The sequence below is a fragment of the Leucopleurus acutus genome (assembly GCF_964270905.1).
Source record: "Leucopleurus acutus genome assembly, chromosome: 12".
Classification (NCBI taxonomy): domain Eukaryota; kingdom Metazoa; phylum Chordata; class Mammalia; order Artiodactyla; family Delphinidae; genus Leucopleurus; species Leucopleurus acutus.
Genome location: NC_139154.1, coordinates 741,959 through 766,171, shown reverse-complemented (window position 1 = coordinate 766,171; position 24,213 = coordinate 741,959). Strand labels below are relative to the sequence as shown.

Sequence of the window (24,213 nt, the reverse complement as noted above, 5' to 3'; positions counted from 1 at the left end):
AAGAAGTCCTGTGTAAATTGAACATATGGTTTAGAAAATAATCAGAACAAAACTAACCACTTAAATGAATCTTACAGATTAAACTCCTGGCTTGGCACAACCTTTTGGGATGTAAGATTAAAAGGACTAGGCTGATTTCTCCACAGCTCTTTAAACCAATTTGTTTAAGGCATTGGATTGGGTATTACCAAATATAGGAATATTTAGGTTGATTACATCCAATGAGAAAAATTAGGTCACAACAAGATAGTAGCAGAAAGATACAGTATTTCAGAAACTCATTCTATACCAGTCAGAAGTGTTTTATTTAAAAAAACAAAATGAAGGAAAAAAGTCCTTTAATCAGAAAGTCTGATTAAATTCAGTATTAACTCAAGTTCTCAAAAATCAATCAAGGAAAGCCAACAGGTGCATCAGAGAAAAGCCGGCAGCTGTTGACAGTTCTTTGGTGGAAAAGTAAGTTGCACACTTATACAAGCTGCCCTAATGATCATTAAGCCCAAGTTATGTTTTCCAAATACAGGTTTCAAGATACACTAAAGAAACCATACAGACACCCCCAAAAGTATAAAAATTTGACAGTGAAGTTTAAGGATGTAGGAAAGTCAAATAGGACAACACACATGAATAATTTATAAAATAAGCCTTTCAATCCTAGAAAACTAAAATGGGGAAACCTCAGGGATGGTAACGAACATAAAACGAGAGCTAATAGCAAATGAAACAACCCCAAACATTTTCGCAATGACTAAGCTACAAAATGACAGCTTAGGAGACTATTAACATGTAGTTTTTCTTCTGGTTATCAATCAATACATATATTAAATTAGGGTAATTTTTTTTCTACTCAACTACCATCATTTCTTTCTTTTTTACCTTTTCCCTAATTTTCTCTTGCAACATTTTTCCTTTGGTTTGACCAGTTGAACTCAAAAGGTTTGGAACCTAAAGTGAGCATCAACTCATTATTGGAATAGCACTTGGGAAATGCAATTGTAGAAAAGACAAATTTGTGCAGCGTTGGTGGTATAGTGGTAAGCATAGCTGTCCTCCTAAAAAAGACAAATTTTAACCGAAGTGGTTGACAAAGTTAGGCAGCCATTCTCAGTGTGACAGTGTCCCCCTGTTAATCAGTAGGTTAATGGCTTCTCTTGGCTGGATCCCATGACCCAGCACGACAGTGGCATGTTCCCTGGTGGGTAACTGCAGGGCTATGTGTGCAAACACCCACCCATTTAAGCTTACAAATAAATAGAAAGCATTGTTTTAAACCATTTAAGTAGAATAAATATTGCATTTCTATTGGCCTGGTTTTCCTCGTGAACTAGCTTGGAGTGCTGTTAATGACACAGAAGACGCAATAGTTAATTACTTGCTACTCCAAGCTCCTTAGACTTCAGTACTTCCAGCTCTTCAAGCCTCAGCACTTTTTTTGCAGCAATAATGGTATTCTTCATTAGCATTGCCACTGTCATGGGACCAACACCCCCAGGGACTGGAGTGATGTAACCGGCTTTCTTCCTGACTCCTACATAGAAATAAGACAGGCAGACTGCTTTAATTATGGCAAAGAAACTGTATGTACTTTATCGTGGAAGAAGCATTCAAAGAAAAAGCAATAAAATACATAAGCATCTTCATAAGCCTCAAACTCATTTAAAAAATCACAGCTACATTACTCAAGAGTAAAGGCTTTTGAACATACTAATATAAAATAACACACATATAGGGACTTCCTGGGCAGCTCAGTGGTTAGGACTCTGCTCTTCCACTGCAGGGGGCACGGGTTCGATCCCTGGTGGGGGAACTAAGATCCCACATTCTGTGTGGAGCGGCCAAAAATAAATAAATCAATAACACACATATAATAAGCAGAGTTGTTCAGTGAATATTTATATATCTAAATAACCTATAATTTACCAGCCATACTTTTCCTCTATATTAAATCAACTTAAAAAGAAACATCTCAGTAGGTTAACTGTATGGGAAGTTAACCTATACTGTATGGGAAGTTAACCTATAATAATAATAAGCATTACTTCAATTAATACCTGCCTACAATATTTTCTTAATTTTATCCTATTTATTTAACTATACTGTTTGCCCAAAGCATCAAGCAAAGTAATTTTCTGGAATGTAAAAAGTAAGATTTTTTTTACTCCAATCTAAAGGGAAAAATACTTAGATACCTAGGCTTGGGTTTGACTGCTTTAGAAGAAACAGAAAGCTAGAAATAGGATTATTGGCATAAAATTCAGATAAAATCAGAACTGAAAGGAGAAATCTACTAGCAAATTCCAAAATTTTAGCAATTTGGCTCTGTCCCATACTTTTAACATGCCAGGTCTGTGATCTCTCCTCCCAGTATGAAAATGAGAAATCTGTAACACTTTTTAGGAGACTCAATAGTTTAGGAAAATCACTTCATTAAATTTTCAGACTTGTTAAAAGTCTTGAAGTTGTTTTAATTATAAAATAGACCTAAGCGGAAAAAAACAAAACCATTCTCTGAAAACTCTTTATCTGTTCTCCATAATTTGATGATACAAACACCTAAAATAATTCTAGAATGACTGTAATTGTTAAAAAGATTTTTCTTAATTAATTCTCATGGAAAGCATTTTAAATGGTATTACCAAGGTAACATAACTTTAAAAGTTAAAATAGTCTGCCCTAAGTGTCCAATAACGATAGTATTTATTGACTTTTATATTTTTAAAAAATTATACCATTTACCTTCAAAATCCACATCTCCAACCAACTTGGGTTTAGCAGTTATGGGATCTTGAATTCTGTTTATTCCCACATCAATGACAGCTGCTCCTTCCTTAATCATATCTGCTGTGATCAGATTTGGAATGCCTAGAGATGGAGATAGGAATGATCGGTTTAGTACCGAAAAGAAGATTCTTAGATAAGATTCTTACCTACTTTCAATTTCAAGAGACCTGGAAGAACGAATTAGCTTGTTTTACAAAAACTTATAAAAACTATTAACAAAGGAAACATTTAAACTTCATATAGTAAACAAGCTGTAGAAAAAACATTCATCCATCAAATCTATAATGGAATGCCAGAAATCAGTATTCCAACCACGACTCTCTCATGTTTGTAAGCAGCTCACATTATCAGTCCTAGGGGAATAATGAATGGAACGGCAGTGCAGCAGGCAAATTCGAAGATGAGAGTCCCATCTTCACCCTCTGAGGTGACGTGCTCCCGCCCCTTCCCTGGTGCTCTTACCTGCAGCGGAGACCACAATATCTGCAAGAGCCGTATGTTTCTTCAGCTGCTCCTTGGGAGTATATCGATGAGATATTGTGACAGTGGCATCACCTATGAGTTAAAAAATATTTCCGAATCAAAGCTGGGATTGGATGAGATCTCAACTAGGCAAAACATGCCAGAAATTCAACATCTCTGAAAAAATAATTGACAGTTCCTGTGCCATACTTTCTGGGCAGCCACTTGTCCTTTTTTAAAAGAAACAAATACTCAGGGCTTCCCTGGTGGCACAGTGGTTGAGAGTCCGCCTGCCGATGCAGGGGACACGGGTTCGTGCCCCAGTCCGGGAGGATCCCACATGCCGCAGAGCGGCTGGGCCCGTGAGCCATGGCCGCTGAGCCTGCGCGTCCAGAGCCTGTGCTCCGCAACGGGAGAGGCCACAACAGTGAGAGGCCCATGTACCGCAAAAAAAACCCAAACATACAAAAAAAAAACCAAATACTCAATTTCTTGTAACTTTTACCTGTTAGTTCTAGCTCCACCCTTTGGAGTCATACATCTTTAGATTTATTCCTTATCCTATTTAACAGTCTTTCTAAACAAAATATCACTAGGATTACGCAAGGATTTTTCTTAAACGTGTGCTGAAAGATACCTGGAAATATTTAGTTTTGACATTATTTCTGATATAATCATGTATAGTCATATTATGATAATCACATTAACTCTGATTTGAAGCTTTTTCTCAAATAGAACTTGACACAATGATGACACATTACAGTAATATCAATTCAATCCTTTGCATTGGTCTAAGATTTTTTTCTACCAAATGGCACAGAACAGGACACTAACTTTGAATAAGTTCTACATCTTAGCTCCAACTATCAAAGCCATAACTGGAAATTCTAATTGTCTACAACCATGCTTATACTCAAAACTCAAATTTCTGAGGCATATCTATCTCTGAACTAGTTCCATACTAGTGAATATAAATGAACTTTCAAGTGACACTGAATACAGCTTCTCCTACAAAGATTACTCCCCAAGTACCTATTAACAAAATTACAACAAAAACAAAGTTTAACAAAGTTAACACTTCCAAACATCCACAGGGCAGTCTCTCAAGCGTTTCTTGTCTCTCGTAAGGGAGAAGAGGACTCATCCCTGGGAGCAAAACCCTTACCTCCGGGACGTTCGTGCGCCCCATCCGTGTGCAGCAGCACTGCAATGGGCATTCCAACGTTTTTTGACCTTCCAGCCACAAGCACATTCTTCCCCAGGGTTGGAATACCTATGAAAAATAAATATATTTGCATTTAAGATAGTGCCTAATTATCTTAGAAAGAGCACCTAAGGAAAAGGAAGGCTGACGGCCTAGGATGTGACTCTAATTGTGATAATGAAGGAATTCACTAAGCTTATTGCCTCATCAGTCAACTGGACTGTCACTCGCTACACAGAGCGAAAGCTAAAAGGAAACATTTTATAAGCTGCAAAATGTTATGAGTGTGCACAGTCACCACTATTAAAGCTTAAATTTCCCTCAGAACTTTCTGGATTAAACAGCAAAAACAGTTGTAGGCAACTGCTAAAGGAGTTAGGCTCTGGGGAGCAGGACTAGAGGCTGTGGGGTGGGAGTTTCCACTCTTTGCATGAATTTTTACCATTTGTAAGTACTGCCTTGATAATACTGAGACGGATATACCTACCAGTTCGCTTAATTATTTCCCACACACCCCATGGAGTAGCTGGTAACATGGAATTCTGGTCCAAACACATTCGCCCTACGTTAATTACATGAAAGCCATCAACATCTTTGTCTGGAGAAACAGCATTGCAGATCTTTCTCTCATCAATGTGCTCTGAAAAAGAAATCAGAGCGGTGGTCTTAAGTCACTGTTACGTAGTTAGCACTGCTTGACTCCAGCTTACCTGGTTTGCCACAAAAACCTATTCCGCTTTTACAGCTCGCCCCCATGACTTATTTCTTCATCTGCATATAAGGAACACACATCGAGCAAAGCCAAACGCCAAGATCAAAGCCAGTGCCCTGTTGTACAACTGCTTCCTTCCACGGTCCTTTGCTTTAAGATCTCAATACCAAATCAAGGAGTAATTGGTATTCTGAGTAGGTCTGTCCCATATCTAATAACATATTCTCTCTCTTGAGTTTACCTTCCCTTTATATCAAATCCACACAAGGGGCCAGTTGTATAAAGTAAACAAGCCTCTCCATTCCTCAGATATCATTTAAAATATTTATTTATTTGGCTGCACCGCGTCTTAGTTGCAGCATGAGGGATCTTCCTTGCAGCGTGCGCGATCTTTAGTTGCGGCATGTGGGATCTTTGTTGCGGCATGCGGGATCTAGTTCCCTGAGCAGGGATCGAACCCAGGTCCCCTGCTTTGGGAGCATAGAGCCTTACTCCCTGGACCACCAGGGAAATCCCCAGAAATCATTTTAAATGGTGGTGTCCAAATCTCACCTGGAAGAGGCAGCTGAACAAGGAGGCCATCTACGTTATCATCATTATTTAGTTTATTGATTAAATTCAACAGTTCTTCCTCTGAAATTGAAGCTGGTTTCACAATTGTCTCACTGTTGATTCCTATAAGAAAATTTCAAGGTAGGAAAAAAAGAGGCATTTATTGAGACAATGCTACGTTGTCTGCCATGCTACCAGCGAGGCTTTTTATCATCACACCCACCCTGGTAGCTGGAAAGCTTGAATCGGCTCACAAGTAAACTTAAGTAACTTCCCAAATACAAACACTAAAGAATACTAGCTTGATACTTTCTTTTCTTTTCTTTTTTAACATCTTTATTGGAGTATAATTGCTTTACAATGGTGTGTTAGTTTCTGCTTTATAACAAAGTGAATCAGCTATACATATACATATATCACCATATCTCCTCCCTCTTGCAGCTCCCTCCCACCCTCCCTATCCCACCCCTCTAGGTGGTCACAAACCACCTAGCTGATCTCCCTGTGTTATGCGGCTGCTTCCCACTAGCTATCGGTTTTACGTTTGGTAGTGTATATATGTCCATGCCACTCTCTCACTTTGTCCCAGCTTACCCTTCCCCCTAGCTTGATACTTTCTATATATTATGCTACATAATCCTCATCAACCTCATTTTATAGACAAGGCTCAGTGAAATTGAAACACAAGCTGGCTGGTGACAATCTTTCCAGTTCCAAAGTCCATGTTCTTTCCACTGTATCACACTACCTCCCATCCCAATGTCTAAGAAAGCCATGGCTTACTATTTTCTAGAGGTTCTAAAGGTTTTTCAATGAAAAGGGCAGGAGGCTTCATTCCTCAGTGTTAAAGAATAGAGTATACCAAGGGCTCACAGTCCAGTAACACTGGCCAGACACGCCAGTGGTATTACAGCCCTTCAGAAGGGCAGGCACACAGTTCTCAGACCAGCTGAGCTGGCAACGGCTCAGCTGATAAGCCGGCAACGGCACAGCTGAGATAAGCCGGCAACGGCACAGCTGAGCCTACCCACCTCTGGTCTGCGGCCACACAGAGTCTGCAGTATAGCGAGACCTAGAACACAAACCTCCCATCACTCAGACCTGTGCCTTCTGCACTCAAACCTCCAACCACTTCTAAACTGCTGATTTAATTGGCTTTGGAACCAACTGGTGGAGAAATCAAAGGTTATTTCAAAGAAGTCAGAGTCATTTCCTTCAAATCCATGACTGTTCTAGGCCACATCATTGAGGTCTCCTCAACCAAATGCTCAAACACCTCATTCCGACTCATTATTGTTCAAGGAAAGCAGATGTAAACTGTGTTCAGGGTCACCTATCAAATGTTAGACTAGAACAGAATTTAGATTACATTCTAGAAGACACCAAGAATACCAACCATACTCCTGCTGTCCTAGTCTATAAGCCTTCCCAATAGACAGCCTGATTTCTTTATGACAAATATTTGGATACAGTTCAATCACAATAGCCTCCTCTGCCTGGGTTTTCTAATCAGAAAAAGGAATCATAAAGTGCAGTAGAGTTTGCCTCAGATAAGTCTCAATGTAACAGCAGTCGGGGTCTGAGAGTGACACATACCCACATCGGCAGCTGCTCTGGTTTTGTTGAGGACATAGGAGTGACTTGCAGGATTCTCACCAACCAGGACGACGCTCAGGTGCGGCCGTCTGTGGCCTGACGCCACCCACTCTTCCACCTCCTGCCGCACTTCCTGCTTGATCTGCTCAGCAAGTTTCCTTCCCGAAATGACAACAGCTTCATTTCTGCAGAAGGCGATAGAATCACAAAAACAAATAGCTTGAATCCTTGTAAAGAGTAAAGATCAGGCTACAAAAGTGTTATTAAATACCCAAAACTTCAGGAGGTGGGGGAGGGGGAATTGGAAGGTGGTCAAAAGGCATGGTGGGCCCTCCTATCTGCAGGCCCTGCATTTGAGAATTCATCAACCATGGGTCGAAAATATTGGCAAAAAAAATTCCAAAAAGTTCCAAAAAGCAAAACTTGAATTTGCCCTGCACCTGGCAACTATTTACATTGTATTTACACTATTAACACAGCATTTACATGGTATTAGGTATAAATAACCTAGAGATGATTTAAAGTATATGGGAGGAGAGGTTATATACAAATACTATGCCATTTTATATAAGGGACTTGACCATCGGGGAATTTTGGTATCCTGGGGGTTCCTGGAACTAAACCCCTTCAGATACTGAGGGATGACTGTACAAACTTCTAGTTATAAGATAAATAAGTACTAGGGACGTCATGTACGTCCTACATTCCCAGTTAGTGAATTGGCTTTTAATTTATACATGCTTTTAAATCATTTCTCAGTTAGTGAATTGGCTTTTAATTTATACATGCTTTTAAATATATAAATTGTGCTATGCAGTTAAACCAATAAGCAATATGCTAGACAAACCTCAAATACCTACCACTCCCTACAACCACTCCTGGAAAAGACTTTCCTGATGAAGAATAGGGATTGGAAGGGGGACTAAGGCGATTCCATCTCATAGGTGGCAGTGTGCTCTACCCCGAGACCCCAGTGCCCCATCCACAGCTGACACACCTGGAGTAAGTATCTGACGCCAAGAATAACAATTTCTAGGCTGGCCAGTGGTCCAGCTGGCGCAAAAGTTTATTCACCGGGAGCGGTGGTAGTGAACTGGACCAGTAAACGCTCCTCTCTGAACTACATTCACACGCTAGAACCACAGGGATGAGAAACTGCTTGTTGGGGGTGAGACAATGAGAAAACTCAGACCTAGAAGAACCTTCAGTTCCCAAAAACATATTCAAATCTCTGAAAGCCTATCTCTCCCCAATAAGAATTAGTAAGAACAATAAGAACAGCTCTTCCTGGGTTCCAACATGTAAGATTCCTGGTTTTCTTATTTCCACATATATGCTTAAAGTTCCCATTATTTAAAGTAGGACAAGCATCTATTCCTTAAGAAAAAACACCCTGGGGACTTCCCTGGTGGTGCAGTGGTTAAGAATCTGCCTGCCAGTGCAGGGGACACGGGTTCTAGCCCTGATCCAGGAAGATCCTACATGCCACGGAGCAACTAAGCCCGTGTGCCACAACTACTGAGCCTGCGCTCTAGGGCCCGCAAGCCACAAGTACTGAAGCCCGCGCACCTAAAGCCCGTGCTCCGCAGCAAGAGAAGTCACTGCAATAAGAAGCCCGCGCACAGCAACTAGAGAGAAAGCCCGTGTGCAGCAACGAAGACCCAAAGCAGCCAAAAATTAATTAATTAATTAAATTAAAAAAAAAAGAAAAAACACCTCACTGAAAACAAGACTTTCCCGTTAGATCTTTGTCCCCAGTGTCATAAGGAATGCTCCAACCTCAACACCAATGAAGAATACAATTGTTTGAAACATTGAAACAATCTATTTCCCCTTATAGCACATATTTAATTCTCAGCGATAACATCAAGGTACTGGATATCTTGTATGGTCAGATATAATTAATTCTCAAGGCCACTGTTAATTAAAAACTTAAAAGCTTTTATGGTCTAAGCCTTCAATGCCTGCTTTTCAGTTGCACTGTGATTAAATATCTACTTTAAACCAAATCTCAATGTCTTAGATATAATGCAGTAATTTTATATCTAAACCTTATATTAAACATTAATTTGTATTTGCATCTTTTGAAGTATTAAGAAGATATCACACAGACACCCCTGAGCAGAAGTGTGCACAAGCACTTCTCTTGTGGGGGTCCCAGGCAGACTTTATCAACCCCTCAGCGGAGGTAGTGGGTGAGTACCTTTCTCAGCAGGCTTACAAATCTCTCTTAGGAAGCATCATGGCTGTACACCTTCCCTCCTGTCCTGGATTTCTCTTATTATCCTCCTTCTCTCCTGACTTCTTGGACTGTCTACTGATCCTTGAGCCTCCCAGCTGGCTTTGCCAGCATGTTGGGTGTTGCCTCTTTTATTTCTGTGGAGAGGTAGCCCTCCTCAACATCAAAAGGACCATATCCTGAGGGGAGCTGTTACCTTGTATTGTTATCACTGCCTTGTGGCCCTTCAGCCCTACCCTTCTATTTGTTTTTCTTTTGTTTAATTGATAAAGTTAACCCATTTAGTTGGCTCAGGGCCTAGGTCTCCTCCCTCCCTCTCTGAAGGATTTAGGCCCTGGAACTCTGGTTGCTTTTTCTCCCACTGGCTCTTGTTCCTTTCCTTGACTAATCCAAAGGGCCTACTCAGGCTTACCAACCAGGCAGATTTTGGGTGCTCACAGGGACCCCACTGTTGACACTAGGAGAATGTCAGGACAAATAACTACCACCTGGCCGGTATCCATCAGACTCCCATCTTATCAGGACATCCCAATAAAAAAATGGGGGCAACTACAACCATCCCGAAGGACTCGCTGCTAGGATGTGTTACCGAGTCCAAGCTCGCCCTGCCCGCTGCACGACAGGCCAACAGATGGGAGATGAGGTATTGAGACAAGGAATACGACTTTATTCGGAAAGCCGGCAAACCAAGAAGATGGCAGCCTAAAGTCTCAAAATAACCATCTTACCGTGGTTTGGATGCCAGTTTCTTTATAGCACAGAGAAGGGAAGGAGATGAGGAAATAAAGTAAAAGGCCATACGTTCTGCAAATATCACCTGGAATGGCCAGTCTCGGGGAGGGGACGTGTTCATTTCTTCTTTCTTGTAGCCATCCACAAGTGGAACAGGGTCTGGATGTTTCCCTGAACAAAGGCACTTTGGTTTAACATTCAGGCAGAGGGGCAGGGTTCCCCAAGGCAGGTCATTATGTATAGACAGTATCCTTTTAGTGAAAACAGCAGCAGAAAGCAAACGTTAAAGTAAAAGAAACAGGACTTTCCTGGTGGCACAGTGGTTAAGAATCTGCCTGCCAATGCAGGGGACATGGGTTTGAGCCCTGGTCCGGGAAGATCCCACATGCCGCAGAGCAACTAAGCCAGCGCACCACAACTGCTGAGCCTGCGCTCTAGAGCCCTGAGCCACAACTACTGAAGCCTGCGTGCCTAGAGCCCGTGCTACGCAACAAGAGAAGCCACTGCAATGAGAAGCCCACGCACTGCAACGATGAGTAGCCCCTGCTCTAGCCCCTGCTCGCCGCAACTAGATAAAGCCCGTACGCAGCAACAAAGACCCAATGCAGCCAAAAATAAAAGTAAAAATAAACATCAAATAAATAAATAAAAAGATAAAGTAAATGAAATAGATCCAACATGTAGTCTGATTTGGCTCTCCCTGCTACAGATGCATATTAACTAACTGGGGAAAATTTAGACAGGGTGGTTTAAGAAAAAAATTAATTTTCTTTTGCAATACTGTATGGTCCCAGTACAAACTAGGGGACGAAGTGATCTGGCCAAAAAAAATTGGGTCATTGAATTACAATACCATCTTGCAACTGGACCTATTTTGTAAAAGGAAAGGTAAATGGGGGGAAGTCCCATACATCCAAATGTTCATGACCCTATTCCATAATCCAGGTCTAAAGAACTGCCGGGTGTACCTGGCTCACACCCCTTTCAAAGTGCCTTCTTCACAGGAGCCAAATGTGTTAGATGATCTCTTTACGAGTCCACCTCCCCGAGAGGTCTACCGTGAACTCCTACCTCCCCCAATTGTGAGGGGGGACAGTCTTCCGGACCATTTACCCCTGATGCCGCATCCGAGGAGCTGGAGACACCAGACCCCCATAAATCAGCTCATAGATTTGGCCTTTGGCGTATTTAACAATAGAGAGGCAAAAAGGATTCAGGGACAACAGCAAAAAGCAGAGCAATTGGCAGCAGGCCTAACCACTGCACCACCTCAGGGTTACCATTCCTTGCGAAGACCCATGGTGAGGACAGGATCCAGGAATGCTGGATCAGAGTCACTATCTTGCCAAAAACCATCTGTTTTAAGTGTGAATGAGAGGGTCACTGGAAGCAGAACTGCTCCCAGTCCCGAAGGGGACTCGGAGCTCCCAAAGCAATGATGGCCAAGAGGATCGAAGACTGATGGGGCCTGGGACCCTCCCTGGCTCCCAAAGGACACCTGGTCATTTCTCCGGAGAAGCCTCGGGTAACCTTTGACATGGAAGGTAGGAAAGTTATTTTCTTATTAGATACCTGGGCCGCCTACTCTGTGGTGACTGATTTCCCTGGACCCTTGTCCTCCACAAGCTGTATAATAACAGGGATTGATGGAAAGCCCCACACCAGTGATTCACTCCTCCCCTCAACTGCTTGCTAGGAAATTTTACCTTTGCACATCAGTTTCTGCTCATGCCTGAGTGCTCCCTCCCCTTGTTGGCAAGGGACTTGCTCACTAAATTCCCGACAATAATCCAAGCTGGAGATCCTCACAGAGATAGCACCCACCAAGAAAAACAATTGCTCTTGGTCAGAGGAATCTACCTCAGTCCCAGCGAGAGGAGATCTCCATTCCACCCCATCTAAGCTTTTAAACTATGCGCTGTTAAACTAGTTCATAGTTCTAGAACTAAAGGTTGCTTTCTTCTGCATTCCCCTGCACCCCAGTATCTCTTTGCCTTTGACTGGACAGATCCAGACACTGAAATGCCATGAATGCCTCCACTCTGTGTCCTTATAAAATTCAAGCTGAGGGTGCTTACATGATAGGAATGGAATGGACCAAAAAAAAGAAAAAAACGTGGGCTAGAAATTGTCCAGCTACCTTTAAAAATGCGATCACGTGAGGCCATAGGCAAGCCGCCTCAGATCAAAGGCCTGACTGAGGGTCATAATTTAAAAATTTCTTAAACCCAGGGAGGATGACCAAAAGTGTTTGTAAATAGAGTACCAAAATGGGAGGCCACTGGTCTGACTAAGCTAACCATACCTGATAGAAATGTGGCAGAAGGACTTCTCCCCTAAGCTAAATGAGGAAAGTAAAACATACCTCAACATAGGTAAATGTATAGCAGTCCTTCAATATCATTGAGGTAGCCGCCCAATTCTTTAAAAAAAAAAACACCTGTCCTAATTTTACAAATGTAGTCTTTACAGGACCAGAGATGTAGCTCCAAAAAACAAATCCAAAACTCACAATCCTTTTACCACTCCCCAAACCTTCCCTATTTATCTGAAGAGGCTTGTAAGTATTAAACAAAGGGGAAACAAAGGAGGAACTTACCTGTGCCTTTGAGATGCAAATATCCTACCTGTTTTTTTTCCAGGAACCCTTATCTCTGCCATCTTTTTAAAATGCAAACTTTGAAAAAGGGGGTAAATAATTTGGAACTTGTCATGGACAAATAAAAATCTTAAGTATCGGGCTTCCCTGGTGGCGCAGTGGTTGAGAGTCTGCCTGCCGATGCAGGGTACATGGGTTCGTGCCCCGGTCAGGGAAGATCCCACATGCCGCGGAGCGGGCTCTCTGAGCCTATGCTCTGCAATGGGAGAGGCCACAACAGTGAGAGGCCCACGTACTGCAAAAAAAAAAAAAAAAAAAAAACTTAAGTATCTTCTCCATAAATATGAGTAAAAAGGGTTTATCATCTAGACAAGTGAGCTTGATTTGTTCCACCTGTCAGAAACCCAATTTTAATCCAACCTCCTTTGTAGACTGATGCTGTACGTGACTCTTGGCTAAAATTTTGGAATGGGAACTATGAGGCTTCTGTGTTTGTTTGTATGTTTGTATGTATCTATGTGCGTGCTGTAGATGTATGGTATTGCCAAAAATTAATTCATAAAAGAGCTCTATTTAGTTGACTTAAAGAAAATCAAGTGCTTATACAAATACTTAGAAATAGAAAGTAATCTGGCCAGAATGAACTTCAGGTTCATGTTATCTGTAAAATATTCAGTACTAAACTGATATCTGGTATTGAAGGTAGCTTAAGCTTGTTGGTTTGATTAATATAGACATGTCTTTAGAGTCATCAATGTTAAGTATAATACTTCTGTTGTGGGCTTCCCTCGTGGTGCAGTGGTTAAGAATTCGCCTGCCAATGCAGGGGACACGGGTTTGAGCCCTGCTCTGGGAAGATCCCACATGCTGCAGAGCAGCCAAGCCTGTGTGCCACAACTACTGAGTCTGCGCTCTAGAGCCCGTGAGACACAACTATGGAGCCCGCGTGTCACAACTACAAAGCCCGCGCGCCTAGAGCCCGTGCTCCACAACAAGAGAAGCCACGGCAGTGAGAAGCCTGCGCACTGCAACAAAGAGTAGTCCCCACTCACCGCAACTAGAGAAGGCCCGAGAGCAGCAATGAAGACCCAACACAGCCAAAAATAAATAAATAAAAAACACATAAATTAAAAAAAAACTTACTTAAAGAAAAAATACTTCTGTTCTACCTAAATTTACTAGACCTTATTATATGTATTGCAAATTTGTTAGCAAATTTAGTTATGGGAGTAACTCAATGAGGAAAAAACTTATAAGGAAGGTAAGATATGTGTTTTCAGTAAAAGAACGTGTGAGGAATGAAAAAATACTGAAAAGTTATGCCGTTTTTGATAACAGATTGTGTGAGTTTCTTTGCCTTTAATCTGTATTCGCTTTTGAGATCTCTTGACACTTCGGTTAAGAAATAAGTATTGTCTCATAGTGACCAATGATTTTATTTGATCAAGTGTTTTAAAACTTTTTGACAAACTTCCCAAATGTCAAATTTTAATTAAAGTTCTTTTGACTTTCAACTAACTTTGGGGTGTTTTAGAGGGCCCCTGAGGCATCTCAGAGAGAAATATTTAACTAGTATTATTTAGTATGTTAAGTTACATAGACAGCATTATCACAAGAGCAATAAAACTATTTAAAAAATACTGTATGGATGAATGTTATTAATATAGACATTCTAAAAATTATGTAAAGGTTCTAAAATTTGGATATGTCCTGGTATAATGCTATAGTTCTAGTTGTTATCTTAAAATGTTCTATGTCACAACAGTAACCAAGCTTCTTTATCAATTACACTGTAATCAGATATTTAACCTTTTAAGTCTTTTGTCATTTATAGACAGTTACTATTGTACCCTGATGCTGTTCCAAAAGTGCTTCATCTTCAAGAAGATTCATAGGGAGGCTACAGAAGCAGTTCCACATCAAGATGATGGCTATGCAATGATTCCAGCTCATGTCAACTTAAAACGAGAAGGCGTCCTGCTCCTGGGGCCCCTAGATCAGGCATCCAGAGATTTTTCACTCCCTGACAGGCAGGGTTGATGCCCCTACTCAGCCCTGAAGCAGCTACAGATGACAGACCATTGCCCTTCTGCTTCCCATAAGATTATGGGAGTAAAATCTCTGAGGGGGGAATGAGACAGGAAGGGGGCAGGGCACAACCTTTTAAAGAATGACATGGGGCTTCCCTGGTGGCACAGTGGTTGAGAGTCCGCCTGCCGATGCTAGGGGACACAGGTTCATGCCCCGGTCCGGGAAGATCCCACATGCCACGGAGCGGCTGGGCCCGTGAGCCATGGCCGCTGAGCCTGTGTGTCTGGAGCCTGTGCTCTGCAACGGGAGAGGCCACAAAAGTGAGAGGCCTGCGTACAGGAAAAAAAAAAAGAATGACATAGCCCAAGGACATGACATAAATTGGTTAGAACCAGCTAGGTCCAAGATGGTGGACAAGTTGTCTTCCACCAAAACTTGAGCCTCAGTATATGGTCATTGTAACACATCAGTGCACTAAATGACACACCCATATGACAGTTCCAAGGCCGACCATAAGAGGTAAAAAATGGGCAGTTGCTCAATTCCTGGAAATCCCCACCCATTCCCCCAAATAGGTGGAATACTCCTTCCACTCAACAACCTATGATTACCCACCCCTATAAAAACTGACAACCCCATACCCTGGTGCCTCTTGCCTTCTGAGATGGCCCACCCTCTGTCTAGTGAGTGTGTTTCTCCCTGAATAAACCTTCTTTCACTTAAAAAAAAAAAAAAAGAAGAAGATATCACAATTTTATAGCAAACCAAATGCATTTACCCGATTTTACATGATAATTCTAGCAGAGCACAAAATATATAAGAGCATTTCATATATACTCATGATATATTAAAGAACTAAAAACATGTTAATATTTACAAATCCAATCCAGATTTAGGGTTGAGGAGGACTTCTTTAAAAGGGCTTCACTGCTGTCACTGTTTGCAGATGACATGATACTATACATTGAGAATCCTAAAGATGCTACCAGAAAACTACTAGAGCTAATCAATGAATTTGGTAAGGTAGCACGATACAAAATTATTGCACAGAAATCTCTTGCATTCCTATACACTAATGATAAAAAATCTGAAAATGAAATTAAGAAAACACTCCCATTTACCATTGCAACAAAAAGAATAAAATATCTAGGAATAAACCTACCTAAGGACACAAAAGACCTGTATGCAGAAAATTATAAGACACTGATGAAAGAAATTAAAGATGATACAAATAGATGGAGAGATATACCACGTGCTTGGATTGGAAGAATCAACACTGTGAAAATGACTATACTACCCAAAGCAATCTACAGAGTCAATGCAATCCCTATCAAACTACCACTGGCATTTTTCACAGAACTAGAACAAAAAATTTCACAATTTGTATGGAAACACAAAACACCCCGAATAGCCAAAGCAATCTTGAGAAGGAAAAATGGAGCTGGAGGAATCAGGCTCCCAGACTTCAGACTATACTACAAAGCTACAGTAATCAAGACAGTATGGTACTGGCACAAAAACAGAAGTATAGATCAAGGGAACAGGATAGAAAGCCCAGACATAAACCCACATACATATGGTCACCTTATCTTTGATAAAGGAGGCAAGAATATACAGTGGAGAAAGACAGCCTCTTCAATAAGTGGTGCTGGGAAAACTGGAAAGCTACATGTAAAAGAATGAAATTAGAACACTCCCTAACACCATACACAAAAATAAACTCAAAATGGCTTAAAGACCTAAATGTAAGGCCAGACACTATCAAACTCTTAGAGGAAAACCTAGGCAGAACACTCTCTGACATAAATCACAGCAAGATCCTTTTTGACCCACCTCCTAGAGAAATGGAAATAAAAATAAACAAATGGGACCTAATGAAATTTAAAAGCTTTTGCACAGCAAAGGAACAAGACAAAAGACAGAAAGACAGAAAGACAAAAAGACAACCCTCAGAATGGGAGAAAATATTTGCAAATGAAGCAACTGACGAAGAATTAATCTCCAAAATTTACAAGCAGCTCATGCAGCTCAATAAGAAAAAAACAAACAACCCAATCCAAAACTGGGCAGAAGACCTAAATAGACATTTCTCCAAAGAAGATATACAGATTGCCAACAAACACATGAAAGAATGCTCAATATCATTAATCATTAGAGAAATGCAAATCAAAACTACAATGAGATATCTCACACCAGTCAGAATGGCCATCATCAAAAAATCTACAAACAATAAATGCTGGAGAGGGTGTGGAGAAAAGGGGACCCTCTTGCACTGTTGGTGGGAATGTAAATTGATACAGTCACTATGGAGAACAGTATGGAGGTTCCTTAAAAAACCAAAAATAGAACTACCATATGACCCAGCAATTCCACTAATGGGCATATACCCTGAGAAAACCATAATTCAAAAAGAGGCACATACCAAAATGTTCATTGCAGCTCTATTTACAATAGCCAGGACATGGAAGCAACCTAAGTGTCCATCCACAGATGAATGGATAAAGAAGATGTGGCACATATATACAATGGAATATTACTCAGCCGTAAAAAGAAATGAAATTGAGTTATTTGTAGTGAGGTGGATGGACGTAGAGTCTGTCATACAGAGTGAAGTAAGTCAGAAAGAGAAAAACAAATACCGTATGCTAACACATATATGTGGAATCTGAAAAAAAATAAAAGTGGTCATGAAGAACCTAGGAGCAAGACGGGAATAAAGACACAGACCTACTAGAGAAAAGACTTGAGGATACGGGGAGAGGGAAGGGTAAGCTGGGACAAAGTGAGAGAGTGGCATGGACACATGTACACTACCAAACGTAAAATAGCTAGCTAGTGGGAAGCAGCCGCATAGCACAGGGAGATCAGCTCGGTGCTTTGTGACCACATAGAGGGGTGGCATAGGGAGGGTGGGAGGGAGGGAGATGCAAGAGGGAAGAGATATGGGGACATATGTATATGTATAACTTATTCACTTTGTTATAAAGCAGAAACTGACCCACCATTGTAAAGCAATTATACTCCAATAAAGATGTTAAAAAAAAAAGATAACTGTAATAAAATCTTAAAAAATATATAAAATAAAATAAAAGGGCTTTGCTGATACAAATACCCCGGCAACATTCTTTTTTTTTTTTTTTTTTTCTGTACGCGGGCCTCTCACTGTTGTGACCTCTCCCGTTGCGGAGCACAGGCTTCGGATGCGCAGGCTCAGCAGCCATGGCTCACGGGCCCAGCTGCTCCGCGGCATGTGGGATCTTCCCGGACCGGGGCATGAACCCGTGTCCCCTGCATCGGCAGGCGGACTCTCAACCACTGCGCCACCAGGGAAGCCCAACATTCTTGAATTATAGTAATATCTGCCCTGTGCCAGAAATAGATTCCCAACCCTGGAATAGAATAGAGTGAAAGATTACTTTAAAAGGGCTTAGGACAGTCATTTATATTGAATGAAATAACAAATAAAGTGCCAGGAATATGGGGACTTCCCTGGCAGTCCAGTGGTTAAGACTCCGAGCTTCCAATGCAGAGGGCAGGAGTTCGATCCCTGGTTGGGGAACTAAGATCCCATGTGTCACGTGGCATGGCCAAAAATAGAAAATAAATAAATAAAGTGCCAGGCATATATATTCACTAAAAATTAATATCTAATTCTGTTGGCTAAATTTATACACACACACATCCTTAATATACAATAGATATATTTATCTATTTATACACTCATAAGGATAGCTTTATAAAAATAATCAGTGAATAGGACTTAGATTGCACTTCATTAAAAAGCTCATTTAAAAAAATGTTTTTTAAGTTCCTTTTGAAAGCAGTAAACTTAGAGAAAATGGTAGCAGCACATTTGGGCTAAGCATGATATAATAAAGTTAAGGACACAGGGTTCTGGGAGAATCCATTGTTCCAAGTTCCAAAGGCAACTTCTGGATGTTATGCCAATTTGCTTAAAAAGAAAGAAAGAAAGAAAGAAATCAAAGAGTAACAAGAACCAAAACAAAGCCACAAAGCAACGAGTATCTTTTACAACATAACTGTGTTTTAGCCCTCGCCTGCATACCACAACTCTGCCAAATGTGAAACACAGTCCTGAGAGGGAGTCATTACCTAATTTCCCAACAGTTTTTTTTTTTTTTGCCAATGGGCAGATAAAGTTACTGCTACCCCAAAATAAATGGAAATGGAAACTGAGATCAGTCCCAAGGGGAATCCAAAATTTATTAACCATATGAGCTAACACATTTAGAAGTGCTTTCACAGATGTTTTTAGAAAAATTTCCAATAAAATTATGCATCAACAGACTAGAAAGAAGAGGACTATCTAAATAAAATTAAAAACTGAAATCCAAGTCAGTAGCATCTTCACTTTCCTTCTAATTCAATAGTTTACAGTACTGTAATTTTCCATGAAAAATTAATATCAGGTGCATTTTACAATTCATGATCAACTTATTTTGGAAAGAGTTCTGTTATCTACTAATTAATGGAACCAGTAATGAGTGAACAAAGACACAAAGGGGGTTGGATCTAACATCTCTGAAACAGGAGATATTTTGCTTAGAGTTTTACATATATTACTCTCAGTTACCTTGGGACTATTATAAGCATGTTATACAGAACAAGAGACTGAGGACAGTAGAAAAAAAATTAAAACACAAACTGCTGCCTCCAAAGTCCATTTTTTCCTTTACCTCACTGTCGCCTAGACTACAGTACTATCTAACCATGAAAACTCTCACACTACCCCCCCCATAAAAAGGAATATATGCAGACCCATATTTTTTTTCATTTCTGTTCAATTTTATTTTATTTTAACATCTTTATTAGAGCATAATTGCTTTACAGTGGTGTCAGTTTCTGCTTTATAACAAAGTGAATAAGTTATACATATACATATGTCCCCATCTCTTCCCTCTTGCATCTCCCTCCCACCCTCCCTATCCCACCCCTCTAGGTGGTCACAAAGCACCGAGCTGATCTCCCTGTGCTATGCGGCTGCTTCCCACTAGCTAGCTATTTTACATTTGGTAGTGTATATATGTCCATGCCACTCTCTCACTTTGTCCCAGCTTACCCTTCCCTCTCCCCGTATCCTCAAGTCCATTCTCTAGTAGGTCTGCATCTTTATTCCCGTCTTCCCCTTAGACCCATATTTTTTAAAGGATGTTTTAATTTTACCAGCTAGCAGTAATCAAAGCAATACATTAGAACCCTGAATACCAAATGTACTTATTGCCGTCAGAGATGTGGAAACCTACATTTCATTCAGAAAAGGAAGTGAAAGGAGGGCATTTTTTGTGTGTGTTTTATAAATTTATTTATTTTGTTTATTTATTTTTGGCTGCATTGGGTCTTTGTTGCTGCGCGCGGGTTTTCTCTAGTTGCGACGAGCAGGGGCTACTCTTCATTGCAGAGCCTGGGCTTCTCATTGCGGTGGCTTCTCTTCTTGCAGAGCACAGGTTCTAGGCGCATGGGCTTCAGTAGTTCTGGCTCGTGGGCTCAGTAGTTGTGACTCGCAGGCTCTAGAGCGCAGGCTCAGTAGTTGTGGCACACGGGCTTAGTTGCTCCGCGGCACGTGGGATCCCCCCGGGCCAGGGCTTGAGCCCGTGTCCCCCTCATTGGCAGGTAGCTTCTTAATCACTGCACCACCAGGGAAGCTCCAAAAGCAGGGCATTTGTTACTGGAGAGTGTGAGGAAACTGTTCCAGTTCTTTAGGTAAGGAATTGGAGTATTTTTATAAATCTCTTCAATCATGAAAGCACATGTGGCCAGAACTCAGGAAGGGAGGAAGAGGGAAGAGAACAGACAGTAATGAAAGATGGGGCTGGAAAGGCAGGTCAGGGTCAGACTAAGAAAATCCTTAAATGTCCCCTCTGAAGTCTTCTTTCAAGAACGCATTAATCCCCATTCTGTGCTCCAACAGCACCTTGGAAACGTCTCTAATAGCATTTTTACACTGATTGGAAATTACATTTTCTGCCACATGTACGTGTTCTGCCTCTTGACAAGTATGGAAGTTCCACTAAAGAAAATCGCTTTTACCATCTCTGAATTCGCACAGCCTAGCACAGTGCCTTGATAAAGGGGCTGCTGTTTCAAGGCTTAGGTCTCTGCAGTGTAAAGGCTCTAAAGATTGACGGGAAAGAGGGTGCATAGCTTAAAGGAACAAAATCACAGCTCTCCCTCCACCCCCCCCCAGAAAAAGATTCTTCAACCTAGGTTTAGAATAGGAATTTGAATTGAAAATCACAGCTCTCCCTCCACCCCCACCCCCAGAAAAAGATTCTTCAACCTAGGTTTAGAATAGGAATTTGAGGTCCAAAAAAATCAGGAAATATTTATTACCTCCCTAAGAAAACGCAAACAGAGCTTTCCCTCTTCTCTTCCCGGGCGTTTACCACCTCAATTTACTCGGTCTGGCACTGACCGACTCCGGGTGGGCTGCAGTCAAAGTCCTGGTGACCACAACACATTTATTCCCTTAGGAGGGAAAGGGGCAGCTTGTAGAGCAGCGCGCGCCACACCCATGACCGGGAGAAGGAGGGAAGTGCTGGTACCCGGCGAGCAAGGCTCCGCCCTAACTCCCACCGCCGCTAGGGTCCCGGGAAGGGACGGCTCACTGAAGGCTGCTCAGTCACAACTCTTCCCCGCGCTCGCCAAAACATCTCCTCTGCTTTCCCGCTCTTGGTATCAGGGCCAAGGGCGGCCGGCAGGCCCTGGCCGGTGACCTCCGTATGCTCCCAGGTAAGTCGCTGAGTCCCAGGGCCCGCCAGCACCTCCGCTCCACACCGTGGGCCCCGTTCAGCCGGCGGACTGGCCTTGAGACAGGACGACGCCCGGAGCCTGCAGGAGGCCGGCTCCTCCGAAAGGCGGGCTCTCGATTTCAGCCCACACAGCCGAACGAACGCCCTGGTGGTAGGCTGCGGCCACTCTGGGATGCCACGTCGCCCCGCCACACCCTTCTCGGTGGCCACCACCTCCCGGGACGGAGATGCTCATGAAGGGAGTCCCCGGGCGGGCCCCGCGCTCGGTTCCCCTCGGATTTCCGCGCTAACCCAGACCCCCGACCCTCTTACCGAACTGCCGAGAGGTGGAAGGGGCGATGGTGGAGGCGGCAGCTCTGCGCCGGCCGGAGCAGCCGGATGGCCAAAGTGGATAAGAGGCACATTGCAGCCATGGCCAGCGCCGGGAGGCAAACGCGCGCGGGCCCTGCAGTTATACCGCAGCCGCGTGGCAGGCCCCACCTCCTGCCGGCACCCATTGGTCCCTGCGGCTCTCCACTTGCAGTCTGTTGGGCCGCTCGAGCTGAAGGAACCGATCGGTTGTCTTCCTTCAAACGTAGAGAAGCCCAGTAAAGCCATGCTGGTGATTGGAGCAAAAAGCGCCAAGAGCGGGGCCCTGGATGGTTCCGAAGGCTCGATAGCTTGCCGAGACTGGCTGAGGAAGGCAAGCCCCTGCCAAACGTTGTCACGGAAGCCTGGCCAACGCGTTCATTCACTGCCCAAATATCTGAGTGCCTACTGTGTGCCAGGCGCTTTAAGAGTGGATAAAAAGATAGGCAGATGGAATAGCAACTAATAAATGTAGAAGAATGATGCAGTTAGAAAACGACTATTTGGCAAAATCATAGTAAAAACTGATTGAGAATCATCAATGGTTGTCAAAACAACTGAGTGAAGTTGGATGAGGACCAAGTTATTTACATATAGGGTTGCCAGATCTTGCAATAAAAATACAAGATGCCCAGTTAAATTTGGATTGGGAGGAGGGGTCATACTTTACTAAAAAGGTATTCGTCTGTTACCTGAAATTCAAATTAAACTGGGCTACCTGTATTTTATCTGACTGGCTGCCCTATTTGCATAGTCTCAAAGTATCTCTCCCACAGAGTATTTTTTTAATAGCAAAGGGGGGGACTTCCCTAGTGGCACAGTGGTTAAAACACTCTGCTCCCAATGCAGGGGGCTGGGGTTTGATCCCTGATCAGGGAACTAGATCCTACATGCATGCCACAAGTAAGAATTCAAATACCACAACAGTGGAGCCGGCGAGCCGCAACTGAGGAGCCCGCCGGGTGCAACCAAATTAAAAAAAAAAAAAAAAGATAGCAAAGGGAGAAAATGGTACATTTACAGTGGAGAAACCTGACAGTCATCACCTTAAACAAGTGATCAAAATTAACACCAGTAATAGGACAAAAACACATTATATGCCCTCAGATATGACGCATTGAGGAAGACACACCACTTCATAAATCTTAGCAAGTCTGAATATTGAATAAAATGATTTTCCTAAACCATTGAATTCCCTAAAATTGTTACAGATTTCTTATTTACACAGTGAGAGGAGAGATCATAGACCTGGAATGTTAAAACAGTCCAGGAAAAAGGCACATTCCTGAAATTTTGCAATGTACTAGTAGATCTAATCGCAAGGAAATATCAGACAAGTCAAGACTAAGAGATGTTCTACAAGAAAAGCAGCCTGTACTCTTCAAAAATGTCAAAGTCATGAAAGACAAAGAATGAGGAACTTTTCTAGATCAAAGGAGCCTGGGCATGACAATTCAATGTAATATGTGATCCCAGACACACACCCCCAATTATTTTCTTTCTTTTTCCTTCATTCTTCTTCTTTTTCTGTCTCTTTTTTGCTATAAAGGACATTATAGGACAACTGGCAAAATAATAATAAAGTCTGTAGATCAGTTAATAGCATTGTATCAATTTAAATTTCCTATAGCTAATCATATTGTGATTATGTAAGAGAATGTACTTGCTGTTAGAGATAAAGGGACGTCATATCTACAACTTACTTTCAAATGGTTAAAAAATATATATATATAGGTTTTGTTAGGGCTGCAATAAAATACCACAGACTGGATGGCTTAAAAAAATTATTATTATATCTATATGAGATGATGGCTGTTTGCTAAACTTATTGTGATGATCATTTCTTGATGTATGTAAGTCAAATCATTATGCTGTACACCTTAAAATTATACAGGGCTCTATGTCAATTATATATCAATAAAATTGGTAGAAAAAAACAAAATTAATTTTCTTGCAGTTCTGGAGGCTGGAAGTACAAGATCAAGGTGTTGGCGGGTTTGCCCTCTCTTGAGGCCTTTCTCCCTGACTTACAGGTGGCTGCCTTCTCACTGTCCTCACATGGTCTTTCATCTGTGGGAGCACCCCTCTGGTACCTCTCTCTGTATGTCTTAATCTCCTCTTCTCATAAGGACACCAGTCAGATTTAATTAGAACCCACCATGACCACCTCATTTTAACTTTATTGCC

The 24,213-nt window shown here is 41.9% G+C and overlaps 1 protein-coding gene across 2 annotated transcripts; it reads right to left on the bottom strand.

The window, feature by feature from the left end:
• Positions 1-287: 287 nt before the first annotated feature.
• MTHFD2 (methylenetetrahydrofolate dehydrogenase (NADP+ dependent) 2, methenyltetrahydrofolate cyclohydrolase) lies at positions 288-22,091 on the bottom strand (the record flags this gene model as incomplete). Of its 2 annotated transcripts, none has more annotated exons than XM_082852329.1 (8): positions 288-1,528; positions 2,737-2,862; positions 3,244-3,336; positions 4,409-4,516; positions 4,935-5,087; positions 5,712-5,834; positions 7,308-7,492; positions 21,991-22,091. In XM_082852329.1, the coding sequence occupies 8 exons, from the start codon at positions 22,089-22,091 to the stop codon at positions 1,365-1,367; spliced, it is 1,053 nt and encodes a 350-aa protein (XP_082708455.1). In that variant the 3' UTR covers positions 288-1,364. The 2 variants fall into 2 exon arrangements, with proteins under 2 accessions (XP_082708455.1, XP_082708456.1); XM_082852330.1 differs by lacking the exon at positions 288-1,528 and adding an exon at positions 1,729-1,822 and having other exon boundaries at positions 21,991-22,086.
• Positions 22,092-24,213: the final 2,122 nt, after the last annotated feature.